Source organism: Carcharodon carcharias, chromosome 21 (genome assembly GCF_017639515.1).
Source record: "Carcharodon carcharias isolate sCarCar2 chromosome 21, sCarCar2.pri, whole genome shotgun sequence".
Lineage (NCBI taxonomy): Eukaryota > Metazoa > Chordata > Chondrichthyes > Lamniformes > Lamnidae > Carcharodon > Carcharodon carcharias.
In genome coordinates this window covers 47,398,855-47,415,762 of record NC_054487.1, presented here as the reverse complement: position 1 = coordinate 47,415,762, position 16,908 = coordinate 47,398,855, and the positions used below count along the sequence as shown (strand labels likewise).

At 38.1% G+C, this 16,908-nt stretch overlaps 1 protein-coding gene across 6 annotated transcripts in view; it reads right to left on the bottom strand.

Annotated features, from left to right (window-relative positions):
• Nucleotides 1-16,792, bottom strand: part of bcl2l13 (BCL2 like 13) — a 32,421-nt gene extending 15,629 nt beyond the window's left edge. Inside the window, exons 1-7 of one of the 6 annotated variants that reach the window (XM_041215810.1) lie at nucleotides 15,585-15,784; nucleotides 15,304-15,444; nucleotides 14,463-14,567; nucleotides 12,264-12,420; nucleotides 5,569-5,638; nucleotides 3,961-4,095; nucleotides 3,242-3,264 (exon numbers count right to left, since the gene is read on the bottom strand). In XM_041215810.1, coding sequence (XP_041071744.1) covers nucleotides 3,262-3,264; nucleotides 3,961-4,095; nucleotides 5,569-5,638; nucleotides 12,264-12,420; nucleotides 14,463-14,567; nucleotides 15,304-15,444; nucleotides 15,585-15,588 — 615 coding nt within the window. In that variant the 5' untranslated portion in view covers nucleotides 15,589-15,784 and the 3' untranslated portion in view covers nucleotides 3,242-3,261. Of the gene's footprint in view, nucleotides 1-3,241; nucleotides 3,265-3,960; nucleotides 4,096-5,568; nucleotides 5,639-12,263; nucleotides 12,421-14,462; nucleotides 14,568-15,303; nucleotides 15,445-15,584; nucleotides 15,785-15,813; nucleotides 15,836-16,329; nucleotides 16,450-16,685 lie in introns of those variants that run through there. The other 5 variants (XM_041215806.1, XM_041215805.1, XM_041215807.1 and 2 more) reach the window with 5 other exon arrangements.
• Nucleotides 16,793-16,908: the final 116 nt, after the last annotated feature.

Genomic DNA, 16,908 nt, shown 5'->3' with positions numbered 1-16,908 from the left:
TGGATGACTGCACTGTTGCACCTCTGAAAACTAAGTAAACTGTTGACATTTATACAGGTGAAAACAAGAAGGGGTTGCCAATGGGGGAGTAATTTTTCTTGTAGATAGATAGTAATTATATGCCTAGATGAGCAAATTCATCTATGATACACTGAGGGTTAAAAGAAAGGAAACATTTGTTGAGTTCACCCACAAATCTCGTTAATAAATTTCATTACAAATTCAGATCCAAGAAAATACCTTCTTGGGCTCAGTCATTTCTGTAAGCAGCCTGAGCGTCTTTATTTTACGGAAGTCAACTCACACTTTGGTAATAGCACAACCAAAGGTTATGGCTATACCACATTGAGATTGGAATCTGACATCTATGTCTTTCACTTGCGCATTTCATCAATCTCTTTGAAAGTAGATCAAGTTAACATGGTGAGCGACACAACATAAAAAACACAGCTTACCAATTTTTATAGTTTCCAAACATATAAAACAAGTTATGATCAGGTACACTTCCAATCAGTCCAATTCAATCACAGACACAGAATTTTGGACACTCCATTCTTCCCCACATTAAGTGAAGTAAGATGTCCCACTAAACAGAAAAAGTCCTGTAAGTGTTCCTGCAGTGCTGACTTTGAACTGCTCTAAAACTTTTGCAGTGATCTGTTTAAAAGTCCAACATGTTCTTGCAGCTTATTTGTTTCAAGAAAAAAACTCTCAATTTATCCTTTTCATAATGAGGGTTCCAAGCACAACAAATGCTTAAGTGTTCAATTACTTAGACAAGCTATTATTATCCCCATTGTTTAGTCATCAGGGGAAACAACTTTTGTCAGCATATTAACAGATTTTTTCCTAGATTTTGTTTTAAAACTTGTAGCAGTTTTGCTTAAAAAACAATTAAAGCTAAAATCTTATATTCAAATCCTCTGTGGAAAAATAGATCAAAAATCCTAAATATGTCAATCCTAAAAGAGCCTAAAATATTTAAGCATAGGAACACGATTAGGTCATTCAGCCCTTCATATCTGTATCACCTGCCATTCAATTAAATTACGGCTAATGTGCATCTAACTTCTTTCCAGCTGCTTTGGCTCCATATCCTTTTATACCCTTGGCAAGAAAAAAGATTATTGATCTCAGATTTAAAATGAATTGAGCTAGCATCTACTGCGTTTTGTGGGACAGAGTTCTATCACTGTGTGAATGAGTTTCCTAAACTCTCTCCTGAATGTACCAGCTCTGATTTTAAGGTTATGACCCCTTTCTCTACACTTCCTCACTAGCAGAAAAAAAGTTTTCTCGTATCTACTGCATTGATCATTTTCAGCAATCTTAAAAAGCTCAATCAAATCACCCTGTAATTTTCTATATTCCAGGGAATACAATACTAGTTTATGTAATCTCTCTTCAAAATCTAACCCTTGGAGCTCTGGTAACATTCTGGTGAATTGGCATTACACTGCACTTGCACTAAGGTACTGTAGCCAGAACTATAAAACAGTGCTCCAGATGTGGTTTTCATGGCTTTGTATAAATGTAGCAAATCTTCCTCCTTTTTATATTCCAGCACTCAAACTATTCTATGGCCAGAATCTTTGGGTTGGCGAGCGGGGCGGGGCCCGCTTGCTGGCACGTAAGATGACAGGTGATGACATCGGGCATGTGTCCCAACATCACCACGCGTCATTCAGGTCTTGATTTCGGCGGGCATGCACTGGAGTCAGTTGCGCGCCCGCCGAACTGCCAAAGGCCTATTAAGGCCATTTAAACAGCAATTAAAATAATTAACTGAGCTGCCCGTCCAACCTTAAGGGATGAGATTTCATGAAGATTTTTAAACTTTAATAAAAATTTTCAAAAAATTGACATGTCTCAGCTCATGTGACACTGAGGGGACATTTTTTTTCCTTTATTTAAATTTTTAAATATAAAATTGATCTCCCCGAGGCAGCTCTGTGCCTTGGAGATTTCTGCACTCTTTCACTTACACGTGCGAAAGAGTGCAGGCCCCGACTCAGCCTACTGCCCCCCCCGCCCGCACAGGGAGCGCTCAGCGCTTCCAGGTGCGCATCATGCTGGGCGGGCCTTAATTGGCCCACCCACATAAAATGGCAGTGATCGGCTGCACACCGCCGCCCCCCCCCCACACCGACTAGCAGAAAACTCTCTCCTATATTCTATAAAGGCTAATTTTCCATGAGCTCTTTTTTTCTGAATTTGACTACATTTTAGTGATGTGAACATCGACCCCTATAATTTTTTAGGCCTCACCCATTCCTAGATTTTCATCACACCGCTCAGATCAATCTTTTTTTGATCCAAAACAGATGTGTTCACACCTACTAGTATTCTTCCGCTACAGTTTTGCCCACTCACTTAATTCATCAATGTCTCTTTGTAACTTAATGCTCCATCTGCACTACTTACTATACTGTCGGGGAAGGAAACAGTTAAAGAAGTGCAATTGCTAATTACTAGTTAACAACCTAAGTACCCATTTGCTTGTATAAAAAATGGGATAACAGGTGAGGCAAGTTCTGTCTGTAGAGAGTTTTATGCACCGGAAATAAAACTCTATCTGAAGGAGTCTGTCTTGGTCTTGGTCTTGGTCTTTATTGCCAAACAGCTGTTGGGGCTTAACATATACCACCAATCTTTGTGTCACTGGCAAACTTGGATCTATGGCTCTCTATTTTGTTATTCAAATAATTAATATAGTACCTAACTGAGCCCCAGAATAGATCCTTGGGGAATCACTTCCTTCCATTTCGAGTACATAATCATTATCCCTACTTTTGCCTTTAATTCCATAAGTGTTAATTTTAGCTAACAGTCTCTTAAATGGAATCCTATCAAACATATCTTGGAATTGTATATAGACTACATCCATAGGCATTCCCCTGTCTACAGCTTTGGTTACTTCCTCAAAAAAATTCATTTAGGTTCATTAGACATCGCCTACCCTTTACAAATCTAGGTTGACTCTCTGATCAGCTTAAATTTCTCCAAGTGCTCAGTCACTCTATTCCTTAATTACAGATTAAAACAACTTCTTACAACAGCTGTTGGTCTATAAGTGTCTTAATTTTTCTCATTCCTTTCTATATTAATGGGTTACATTTACAATGTTCTAATCTAAAAAGGGATAATTACTACATCGAGAGCATTTTGGAAGATTACAATTAAAGCACCCACAATTTTCTCACCTACTTCCTTTAAAACACTGGAGGTGGAAGCCATCAGGTCCTTGGGATTTGTCAGTCTTCACTGTCATTTTAAACAAAAAAAATTCCTGCTTATTTTAACTTTAGTGAGTTCCAATCCTTCATTCATTATTAATTTCCTGGAATGTCAGGTTTATTATCCTCTTCCTCTACTGTGAAGATTGACAGCAATTATTCAAGTCTGCCATTTCCTTATTTTCATTGCGATATTACTGATTTATTTCTAAAAAGCCCACCCTTGATTACACTTTTTCTACTAATATAATTTTAAAAATGTGTGTTAATCTTGATATCCTTCAAGTTTCTTTCCATTGAAAAAAGGGATTCAGGTGCCACAGTAATAATATTGTTTCATTTTTTACTTGGGTGTAAAAGTCTGAATAAAAGAAAGGCTCTTCTCTCAAATTTAATTTCAAAGGCCCTATATTAAGGAGTGAGAGTTTGGGTTTTGGTGCTGAGTAAAGCCACAATTCACATTCAAGCCAATAATTTCTCTAAAGCCACAGATGTCAAGTGTGGGAGAAAGACATCAATATTAGGGGATTATCTTGCAAGATTGATATATAGTAAATTAAGTTTTGTCATATGATTACACGGTAGCTGAGCGAAAACACTTCAGCTTGTGCTGTTGGAAGAAATATTTTCCAACTTTTTGGCACCTAGATAGTCCTCAGTGGATAAGCCAAGAAACGATCAGATATTTTTTGAAGTTGAAGTTGGAATTAGTTGACAAACCTACCCATCCTCCTTGCTGGATGATATAATCAGCTTCAGTCTCCTCAATGTACTTCACTCCAAATTCCACTAGTTCCTTTAGTGGCTGCTGGCTGTGACTGGTTAGTAGCTGTTGTAACAACACTAGGGAGATCAGAACCTACAAAATAAGCAGTAAAAATACTATGGTTCAAAGCAGGGATAAACCACCAAGCACAAATTACAGATAACTTCCCACTTTCTGAGAACAAGAAAAACTGAAATATTATCCTAACATACACACGCAAAATAAATCAAGAGATATATAGACGAAGATAATCAAATACTCTATAGATGATGCTGGTTCCTGTGCATTTATATTGTGCCTTAACACACCCTCAGGACATCCCAAAGCACATTACATGTAAAATGATTACTTTTTCCAAGTGTAGTCACTGTTGTGCACGCAAACTGCACTGCTGGGACTGGGACTAATCAGGGGAGAAGTGGGGGACACATGTGGATTTCTACTTGATTAATTTTGAAAAGCAGAAGAGATTGTATGAATTTTTGCCTTTGGAGAACAAACAAAACTGATGTGGAATCAACAGTGATGTAAGCTATAATTTTAGGAACAGCAGACAATAAATGGCCGTTTCTCATTCTTTATGTTTTTCAGCTTGGAAGATTTGCCTTCAGCTTTCATAGTCAACCAATCGCTACCTCATTAAATGGAGAAACAGAAATGGGTTTTCTTTTCTTTCTCATGGATTGTTTGTGTGCTTTGGAAGACTAAAGCTCAGCTGTAATGAATCACAAGGCATTTAGGGAATGGAAAAGATCAAAGTCACACCAGATTGATTTTTTTCCCCCATACAAAATGTAATATGCAAGCCTCCAGCATTAATTTCCTGCGTCAAACTTTTAGTATGGCTTCAATTAAATTTATGCATCTAGTCCACATTATAGCATGACAAAAGAAATGAGGTTAGCTCTGACCTCCAGCTCAGTGAATCCTACAGTTGCAATGTGTATATTTATTAATAATATTTATAGTTCTGGAAGTCAAGAATTCTCATATTTTATCCATAGCCTTTTTACCCTTATAGTAATCAACTTTTTTTTTTTAAAAACTGTGTCCAAAATCCCTCATCAGTTTATAAAAGGTTTAGCTACTGCTAAAAGAGGAATGTAACTGGAAAGAGATAATTGGTTGCTTTAATTTTCAGGCCATTTTCATATTTTAATATTGTAATATTTTAGTATTCAATTTGCATTTACTAACTCATTGTTGGAAGCATTATAGTACTGTAATTTACTAAAGGAGCCACCGACATGAGAAATTCTGAATTATTGCAGACTTGACAAGCAAATTTCCAGCAACCTAGAAAAAATACAAATAGCTTATTTGTCTATTCCCATATGCACCATCTACGTATTTCTTAGTCACATGAAATACTGGGAGATGTTGACTGAAAGGACAATTTCATCCCACCCTATCACCCACTCCTAGTCTGGGTCATTAAAGTACTGCATTTGCATACAGCGGGCTGTGGAATAGCAACTCTGCTTCTCATTGTCTTGACACTAGCAATGAAATTCAGGTCCATGGTTACCTTGTCTGGAACTTTCTGAGAAACTAAGCTATTCATACCTTATTCCACCCACTGGTGTGGCTGGCAACTTGATTTGCTTGCTCTTTGTATACCTTATACTCAAGTGGCCTGCAAAATGATAAAAATTGAAGTGTAAAGCTATATCAAGCTTAATCACCATGCAAAATTGTCACATCAATTTAGTAACTCAAATAAATGCCCCATAATGGAAAAGAGAAGTGGGGAGAATAAGGTTAAACAAAAATGTTCCTCTTGCAAAGAAACAATATAAACAATAGTTATTGCTGATTCATGCCTCTCTAACAATACCTGCAAGTTAAAAACTCACCTCTTTGACCAAGCTTTGTAACCCCTCCTAACAATCGCCTTCTTTGGCAAATCATCAATTCTCGTTTGATTACAATTGTGTAGAGTCTTGGGGTGTTTTTCTACTTTAAAAGGGGTTACATAAATGCAGCAGTAAAAAAATCTAATTCATTTTATGACAGCTTGTCTTCTCACCAATTTGTCTCTTCCCCACCACCCGAGGATGTAGACTTATTTAAATTACGGATTAGTTTTACAGATGCTGGTCACTTTCTGATAACTCACTTGAGTATTATACAAACATAAAGTTCGATGGAAAAAAAAAGTGTTGACAATTTAATTGCAGAGGAAATCATTGCAGAACCCAATCTTGTCCCCACATCCAAACAGCTGTCATGGAAGAGAGATGAGGATCAGAAATATTAATATAGAACAAATAGGACAAATTAAAAGTCCCGTTGATGTCTTGGTAGAGAGTCACTAAATCAGCACGGATAGAATTGAACCCTGGGTTGTTGGTGATCTCTCTCAATTGGCTACTGCTTGGATATATTGGTTAAGACATCAAAGAAGCAAATATATACAAAAAAGGCATATTAAAAGATGAATATTATCTCAAAAATATAAAAAGGCAACAGGGAACCTTATTTACCAGAAACTGGCAAGTGGAAATGACAGGTAAATTGTTTTAACTAAAAGAGCGAAACATATTCTTCGATTTATAGTTCAGACATCAAAAAATGTTTACTAACGGCGCCATTTTAACTCATTGTACAGGGTTCAAGATGTCATGGTTACTTTATAATATAGCACATTCTAGCCAATAAATTCCTCCATTCTTTCCTGCTCAATTTTTGTCCTTCATGGTGATGCATGTTGCCACTTTAAAATCTCACTTCCTACATATATGTAGACTTGGGCTACAGTTGTACAATGATCTCCCCAAATCTAATCCAGCCCACTGCTTAACTTTTGATGCAGGACAACATCCCTCTCAAATTCTCAGATGTAAATATTGTTTTGTCAAACTAGTCAACTTATTAGAACTATGGGTAATATTAAGCTTCTGTATATCCAACCAAATTAAGTAAGCATTTAGTCTAAAATGCTTTTAAACCAGAAAAATAAGAGTCAGGTACAGGGAACAAGACGCTTTACATGCATGCATCAAAAACTGCACCGTCATAAAATGACAGCAGAAGATCAGCCATGAGTTTATTGAATGGTGCAGCAGCTTTGAAGGACCAAATGGCATGTTCTTGCTCGTTTTTCTTTTATTCTAATATGTACAAAATTTACCAGAAAATGTATTTAAATAAATGCACAAATTACTCCTTCCAACACAAATCAGAAACAGTAATGCTTTAAGTATTAGGTGGCTGAGCAATAACATACATTTATACGTGCCTTTAACATGGCAAAACTTTACAGGGTGCTTCACAGGATCATCATCAAAAAATTCAACACCGAGCTACTTAAGAAAATATTAGCACAAGTGACCAAGAGGTAGGTTTTAAGCAAAGTCAAAGGTGGAGAAAGAGAGAGAGAGGCAGAATGGTTTTGGGATGGAATTCCAGGGCTACAGGCCAAGGCAGCTGAAGTCACAGTCAGCAATGCTGCAGTGATTAATAATTGGACAGGTGTAAGAGGCTTGAGCTGCAGCAGTTCAGAGATCTTGCAGGCTTGTAGGGGTATAGAAGGTTACAGAGGCAGGAAGGAGTGAAGCATGGAGGGATTTGAAAACAGGGGTGAGAATTTTAAAATTGAGTTGTTGTGGAATCAGTAGCCAATGTAAATCAGCAAGCACAGGGGTGATAGGTGAACAATACTTGATGTGAGTTAGGATACGGGCAGAGTTTTGGGTGAAATCTAGTTTGTATAGGGAGTGGTCAAGTCTGGAGGTAACGAAGACCTGAAATTAGAGTTTCAGCAGATGAGCTGAGGCTGGAATGGGATCATGGAGGTGCCTCATGGAGATTAGTTTAAGTTTTAAACATCTAGATAAAAGAAAATAAAAAAAATTAAGATATCCCCTCATGTGACACCGTCACGAGTTGGGACATGTCAATGAATTTTTAATATTTTTTAAATTCAATTTATAAACACGTCATGAAACCTCATCCCACCTGTGGATAAGGTTCCATGAAAAATGCGAAGGCTGTGTGGGCTCTTCGCCTGCCCACCAACCTTAAGGTTGGACGGGCAGCTCAGTGTATTAGTTTAATTAGTTTTCAAACAAGCCTTAATAGGCCTTTGACAGCTCGGCGGCCACACAGCTGACTTGGCTGCGCACCTGCCGAACTGACAATCTAAATGATGTGCGGTGACATCAGGATGCACACCCAATGTCATCCCATGTCATTTTATGCCTCGGTGAGTGGCCCCGCCTGCCGAGCCAAAAATTCTGGCCCGGGACTTGATGGCCAAGGAAGGTGTGTTCATAACGTGGCCAAACAGGTTGAGTATCAACTTGTAAATCCTTCCAGAATATGGTAATGGCAGGCAACAAGAGCAGCAGAGATTCCTAGTCAGCCATGTGATGATAAGAAATTGAAGTCTCTATCATCTCTATCCATAGCTCTAGCTACAACAAATGTATGTTGCCACAGCAACTCTGACTCCTTTGGGGGAGCAGTTGGACAGCCAGTGTGGATCGGAGGAGGAGGAGGAGGAGGACAACGACGAGAGAGGGGGAGGGGGATTCCACATGGATCAGCGTTGGGACCACTGCTGTTCACATTAATGATTTGGACTTGGAATCAATTTCTAAATTTGCAGATGACACCAAATTGGGTGCAGGGGGATAACAGTCAATACTGAGGAGGATTGTAACAAATCACAGTACAAAACTTTCAGAATGGGCGAATAGTTATCAAGTGAAGTTGAACACATAAAAGAGAAGTAACACATTCTGACAGGAAGAATAGGAAATTAATCTATCAGTTGGAAGGTGCACGTCTAGTGGATTAGAGCAACCAAAGGGATTGGAGCATAGATACATCAATCACAAAGTTGCACCACAGGTTAGCAAGGCCATAAAAAAAACACACCAAGCACTAGCCTTTATTTCTAGAAGGGCATAATCAAGAAACAGAGAAGGTATGATAAACTTTGGTTAAACCAGACTAAGAGTACTGCATGCAGTTCTGGTCACCATATTATAAAAATTATATTGAGGTACTGAAGCAGGTGCAGAGATTTACAATGATAATACCAGAAATGCACGGATATACATATCTAGAAAGGGTTAACATGCTGGATCTCTTTTCTCTTGAAGAAAGGGTGAGGTTTTCATACAGAGAGAATTTTCCTCTTGTGAGGAAAAGCCTAACTAGGGGCCATCAACATAAGATGGTCACCAAGAAATCCAATAGGGAATTCAGAAGCAACTTTTTTAGTCAAAGAGTGGCAAGAATGTAGAACTCGCTACCAGAGGGAGTGGTTGAAGCAAATAGTATAGATGCATTTAAGGAGAGGCTAGACAAGCATTTGAGGGAGAAGCAACTACATGGTTACGATGATAGATTTAAAAGGAGGAGGAGGAGGCTTGAGTGGAGCATAAACATCACCATGAATTAGTTGGGTTGAATAGCCTGTTTCTGTACCATATATCCCACATTAACCTATACTGTAAGTGTACATGTGGAACCTGACATTATATAGCCATGAGGCAGCATGTAGCAGAAAAATAGGAGTTCCAAAGGACCGATCTTTGGGGACTTCAGAGAAACAGTTTGGGAGCAGGAAGGGAAACTATCGCAGGTATACTCCGGATGACACTAGTTAGCTAAGAAAAGAACCAGGCAAGGATAGTCCACCCAGCTGGATCTTTATGGAGAGGAATTGGAGGAGTGGTCAATTGTGTTTCAATGGCTGCAGGATCGACAGAGGTCACAGATTTATGGTGATTGGCAAAAGAACCAGAAGCAACATGAGGAAAAAATCTTTTGACACAACAAGTGGATAGGCTTTGGATGCATTGCCCAATAGGGTAGTGGAAACAGTTTTAATTGTAGCTTTCAAAGAGGTACTGGATAAACACTTGAGGAAGAACATGGAATATGAGGAAAGATTTGAGTGTGGGACCAACTGGATTACACTTCAAATGAACCAACATGGTTTCTCAGCTGAACAGCTTCCTTCTGTGCTGTACTATTTTAGGTTAAGGATGAGGAGTTTACCACACAGTCACACAAAATATTATGTGACCTTGATAAGGGCAGTGTCAATACTGTGGCAGGGGGCAAAAACTTGATTGGAGGGATTCAAATTTGGAATTGTGATAAAGATGGGCACAGGTTTAGGAGATGCCAACATGTTTAAGTACTTGGAGAGTAAAGGGAGGTTGGAAAATAGAAGACAACAAAAAACAGGAGCAGCAGTAGACCATATGGTCCGTTGAGCCTGTTCTCACACTTAGTATGATCATGGCTGATCTTGGGCATCAGCTCCACTCTCTCGCCAGTTTCCTATATCCCTTGATTTCCTGAGACACCAAAAATCTGTCTATTCCAGCCTTAAAATTAATCAACAGTGGAGCATTCACCACTCCCTGGGGCAGAGAATTCCAAATATTCACAACACTTCGAGTGACGTAATTTCTCCTCATCTCAGTCCTAAATGATCAGCCCCTTATCCCAAGGCTGTGCCCCAGTGTTTTAGATTCCCGAACCAGCAGAAACACACTCTCAACGTCTATCCTATCAAGCCTCTTCAGAATCTTGAATGTTTCAATGAGATCGCCTCTCAATCTTCTAAATTCCAGAAAATATAAACTCAATTTACTCAGCCAAAGATATGGGGTGACAGTTTGCAAGGACAGACAGATCAAAGGTGTTTTTTCTTTTTAAAAAGGTGGTGTCTACTGCCTTTGAACAACTTTAACAAAAACAGCTATATACTAAATTACACAGAGATAATTTCTGTTGAGCTTCTCCCACTGTACTGCCTTAACTTCAGCGAAGTGGGAAAGTCACTGAGGAAATTCATCCCTATTTCTTACCAAAATGTTACAAGCCTAAAGTGTAATGGAGAATTTGCTTCACTATCCAAATTCTCATCTTTCTAACTTGTACTTTTCCAATGTAACATAAGTTATAAACTCCAAACAGTATATAGCAAGGCAACTCCAATAGCTGCATTCATTATTTTGGCCATTTAGTTATACTGGTTGCTGCGTTAAAAATAAGGTGTTTATCAATGTTTATTCATACTGACAGCAATAAGGCCCAAGGTGTAGGTGGGTATCAAATGAAGGTTTCACATACAAACTCATGGAACGTTGCCCAGTCCTACACAGTCTTGCATCAATCAGCCGTTTGCTCAAATTGTCAGAATAATTTAAGCCTTTTTCACAATACAAATGGTTTATAAAACCAGACTAAATAAAACTAGTGCAGTATTGTGGAAATTAAGCAATTGTGTAACATCAGGCTCTAAATGCATAAGGAGAAATTAAGCAGATATCAATGCTACTGTTGTTTATGAAAGACTATTCTTAGTGAGTGCTACTTTGAAAGCTCCTTAGCTGTGTTAAATAAAGAGCAAGTTTTAACTTTTTCCAAACAATTATTAAATGTTTTTTTGTAGATTTTGAACTTGTATGATACAATAAAAATGGTTCACATATTCCTATTCTGCCCTCTCTCTCCTCCCCCTTCAAGGCTCCTTCAACTCCCAATTGCAACTAGGTTAAACTGTTAGTGCAAATCCAAGCAGTTCATGCCTTAGAAATGTGCTATATTCACAAAAGAAACCTGCTGAGGTCAGTAGATTGTTATCAAAGAAGTCAGCAAACAATTTTGAGCTTCAAGTTTGAAATATTCAGGCAATGTCCTGAAAATTATTTTGTGAACCTGCTTAATATTACATGTTCATAAACTCCTGCCAAGTTGTGGGCTAACTGCATAGGGAGTTACATGTTTGCAGGCATTACGTTAGATAGGATGAATCGAGTTGTGACAGAAGCAATTTTACTATTTCCAATCTTAGTCATGTCATTTCAGGCAAGTGGAAGTCAGTTGTTTCTCCAGGGGGAAGGAGTTCAAGGTGGTATGACCAAACTCTGGAAAGACTGCATACCCATAACGGGCAAAGAAACCAGAACCTAATGAAGTGGGTGCATAAAAAGGTAGAAGCCCAACCTACAAATCAAAATGACATAGCTTCACAGACAGTAAATTAAATTTTAGGAAGTTGCCAAAGGAGGAACAAGTCAGCACAACCAGTATCCACCTGTTTTTGTTGTTGAAGTTACAAATTGCTTACTTATCGGCCATTACAAGGAATCAAAAAAAGTGTGGTTCTGTTTGTTGTGGTGGAAGAGTTGGAAGTAGGAGAGGGTGTATCTCATATGGGATTCTAGTCTGTGCTTTCCACTTAGTCAGAATTTTAACAATGCTGGAAACAACAGGAACACATAACTCACTTGTTGAGAATATTTTGTAGTGCTGCCTGCAGTTGCACAGCAAGCTCCCGGACTACCTTTTCTCCAAGCTGGGCCAGACAATCTTCTATTGAACTTTCTGGATTTGCTGGACTAAATACTGGAGAAGTGTGACATTCAAATCCTGTACTGGCAAAGGCTAGAGGGAAAGAGGTGAGAGGAAAAAAAAGCAAAAATTTAGAACAAATGAAGTTAAACAAACAGAACTCCTGCTCTATGGAAAGGATGTTATTAATATGGGATTAAATATATTACAGTATTATGTTGCTTTTCCTACATTTGCGATAGTACTGTGCTACTTTATATACATGTTGTACTGTTAAGCTCTGCAAGTTTGATCCCAAAACTTTAAGGTCAAACAAGCAAAATGTAACAATAGACTTTTGATATTTCACAGCACAAAAATATTCATACAAATTGGTTGTGGCTTTAGGTTATATAAACTGAATTCAAAACAGAAGCATTAAAAAAGTCAAGTATTTCCCTTCCACTGATCTCATAAAACCTTTCTGCTCTGATCTGTCCAATATAAAAAGGCATATCCGTTCCGCTCATTGCTTAAAACTTTTCCAAAGACAGGATACAGTATTCACTCCACAGACTGAAGAAAGCAATTTCTTCTTTACTGAAGCAAAAGAAGAAACAATTTCAAAAAAATACAAAATGTAGAATACTTTTGATTATATTTAAAATTTGACATTAGCAAAATTCATCCAGGTTGGATTTTAAAATTTTCCAATAGTACAGCGACAATATTCCAAGTTGGAAATTGATACACCAAAATTGGTACATCAAGTGTATAGCAAAGCCCATTTAAGAGAATTTAAGGAGTTGCATTTTCTGCACAAGTAATTTTCGATAAAATGATTTTCCTACTACCAGTTCCTGACACATGGCAAAATTTTCATGCTGAGGCAGAAGCAGAACACCGGAAAGCCTATTTTCAGGGAGGTGGCTTCTAGGGTTGACGACTACATACCTGCCAGCAGCAGGAAGCCAATTAAAATACCAATTGAGGGAATTCGTCACATGCAGTCTGGATTTGAGACAGCAGCTGGAGCCTATAGATGAAATGATGGCAGTCTCTTAGCATCAGTCTGGAGGGGCCAGAGGGACATCTTGCAAAGCAGCCCAGCTTAGATTCACTAGGCTCCAAGGCTCACAGCCGTAGCTGCAGGCCATCCCACGGAGGTTCCCCATAGCTGCAATATATTTTTTTCCATATATAAATCTTGAGGGCGCCTTCATTTTAAAGTGCCATTGCGGTTCCCATCTACAGCAATAGCACCCACTTTTCCCAGTGGGGCTGCCGGCTGCTCAAAGCCTCAGATGTCCCCACTAGCCCTCCTGACTGTGGAGCCAGCTCACAGTCCTTAACTGGATAGGGGTCCTAGGCAGCCTCTTCTTAACTGGCCCCCTCCTTGAAAATCTCCTTCAGCATTCCGCCACAAGGACCTCCAAGTTCCTGATCCAGAATTCCACCAGAATCAGGAACAGGATCCAGGAACTAGAATCCAGCCCATTGCATGAAGAAAAGAATTACATTTTTGTGTTTTTTTTTTAAAGGAGTTATTTCATAGATATTAAAATGCAATTTCACAATAAAAAACATTTAAAGTCCAAATTAGATACTGAACATAAATGCTTCCTATCAGAAATTTACACTTTCGAAAGAAATAGCCTCTACCAAACAAATATGCATAATTCCAAATTTCTCACATCAGATCAGGTGTTAAATAATTCAGAAGAGTGGGAATGGCTATAGACAAAATTAGCAACTACTTTTTATGAAGCTCAAGTGTGCATGTATAAAGAGCCTTTCTTACAAACATAATCATGTATCTAGGCCAACTAATAAGCATGTTGCTAATTAAAATAAATCCTTCACTCGGGCTTCACATTATATCCATTAGAAACCACCTAGAAGTATTGTTTCCTCTATCACCTGTAGAATACAGGAGTATTGCAGGATACCCAAGTTCACAATATACACTGGCATCCTTACAATGTTAATGGATCATAAATGGCTAGCCCCATTCTTTTAACTTATTAATGAAGTTAGTTAATACGAACTGCAATAAGATACATTTCAAGTCAAATGCATCAATTATCTAATGTACTGAAGAGGTGACACTCATCAATAACAAACCAGCATATACTGCATTTAACATTTGAACCAACCTTTATTTATCTCATCGTGCAGGAGTTTCAGCTCTTCTTGTATTTCCATCTTAATTTTCTCAGCTACATTGCTCTGCAAAGGAGGCCTTCCTGTTGAATGCATCCCTATAAAAGCAGTCAGCGGCATATCACCAATTTTATGCTGTGAGGTTATGTAACAACATAAATTGAAGGACAAGAAAAGGAAAATTGGCCTATTAAAGCTCATCTCTCCACTAGCCCAGTAAATTAAACCAGCCATCCTTCAAACTTCATGAAAAAATAATGATAACGATTCCTCCAACTTTCATGTCATTGTTTCAGCATTCCACTTCAACATTTAAATTATGTTAAATCTTGTAAAAACATTCTTTTCAGTCTATCAATAGTTTCTCATTTCCAAAGCAGTGCACTTCATACTGATAGCCTATGACATGTTGTCAGAATTCATAACAAACCATGCAGTAAGTGAGTAGACAAGTTATGCATGACTACAGAAAACATATCAGAAGGCTTAATTTTTAAAAACTATTTTAATGATTCATCAAGGCAATGTAAAAGTGAGCCCAACTACTTTTACTTGTAAAAATATAAACTCAGTTAACTTTTGTTTCTAGTGCAAAAAGTACAACCTATAAAAAGTATTTGCTTCTTTAATATTCAGTCAAAGCACAAATCAAGTAAAATTTGCCAAGTATATGAGAGGATATTGCACTAAACTATTATACAGCATTGTTCTTGTAAATCAATAAGGCAACATTTCATTTTAAAATATAAATTTAATATAAAAGTCAGTCCACACAAAACTTTAAGCAATTTGTTTTATAAAATGGAACCCTCTGAAATATGTTATTGAAATTACCTTCTCCTGTTTGTTCTAGAGTCTTTTCTTGTGAAACCAGTCCCAAGTAGTTCAAGACAACATATCTGGTCTCATAATGAAAGCCTTCAGGTATGGCTGTAGCCATTTTCACGTTATTTTGATGGTTGTCAAAAGTTGCAACTGTAGTACGCCGGGACAGGAACAAGGGTGGAGATGGAGAACAAAAAAATTGTTACAACAACAGCAACCAAAAACAGACAAGCAGAACCTGCAGTCTAAAAATTGGTACGTTGGTAAGTTAAGTGCTAGCTAAACTTTACCCATATACTTCGTACGCCAACAAGTAAAATTGACATTTTAGAGAAGTGGACTCTTTGTTCCGGAATGTTTTTCTATGATGAAAAGTGTTAGAACATTCTTCGAAAGTTCTACCCCTACCCAAAAAAGCAAATGATGAAAGCATTTAACATTAAAATCCGAATTGTTATGATAACCAAAGACTTGCAAATACGCGCAAACATTTAACATAGTCCTTTAAGGCAGGCAAACCGCAGAATGGAACAAAGTCCTTTCAATGTCCTTTGTTCAACGACCCCTCCAAATGTCCATGTGCACTTCTAAAGCCTGGCATCAGTAGAAAGGAGAGGTCAGTCACCAACGACGTGATTCTTGATGTCTGTCTGCTCATGCACTATTAAGTCGACGCGATTGTGTTTTAATAACAACCACTACACCAATTATGAACTTAAGTGTCATTTATCCAATATTACCACGCAAATTTAAAAATGCGCATCACATCATAACCATTAAAATTAACGTCCAATTCCCTCGTCCATTATATTAAAATAGCTCCAAATATTCGAGAAAAATTGCAGAAATTTTGCAAATATTAGGACACCATTCAATCTCTTCATTTCATAGATGCTTTCTCCATTAATAAGCTTAAATTGAATATTTAGTTAATTCAACGGACTCTCGCCTTCTACTTCAATCTCTCTCCAACACAAGGTTTATGTTCCCTTATAGTGTGTTTTTTTTCCTAAATGTAAACCGGACAGACTTTACCGTGCTTTGGGATGAGCCACTGCAGTTGCAACTAGAGCACAAGTTCCTTATTTAGACGCGCACCATCTTTAGGGGGCAAAGAGACGACCTGACTCCTCCCCCTCCCGCAACACAAGGGGGCAAAGTGTCAAAGGGCACAGCTTCAATTTAAAATTTAAAAAGAAACGCCAGGACTCGGAAGGCTTCGCCTCCGACATATTGCTTTCTGAAGATTTTCGTTAAAAAAATAGCTGATTCTCCAAACAGAAAAGAGAAGAAAATCAGTTTTGGCGTCCGCGGGTTGGAACGATCCGAAAGCCTCGAGGTCAAGGGTTAAAGAAAAAAATATTTAAAAACATTTTTAAAGAAACTCCAACCTGAATGCTCATTTGTACAAGCAACTAAACTGTCTGTTTTGATGAGAAAAAAGGTATTCTTAAAATCTTTGCTGGTAAATTATCCGCTGGAAGTACTGAATCCCCATCATGCAGTGCGTCACGAATGTCGTCACCCGCATGTTTTTTTTAGTCTTTTTTTGAATTGGATCAGCGGTTTAACTGACAACACTGCGCCTGCGCATAACATGGCGTTTCATGGTGT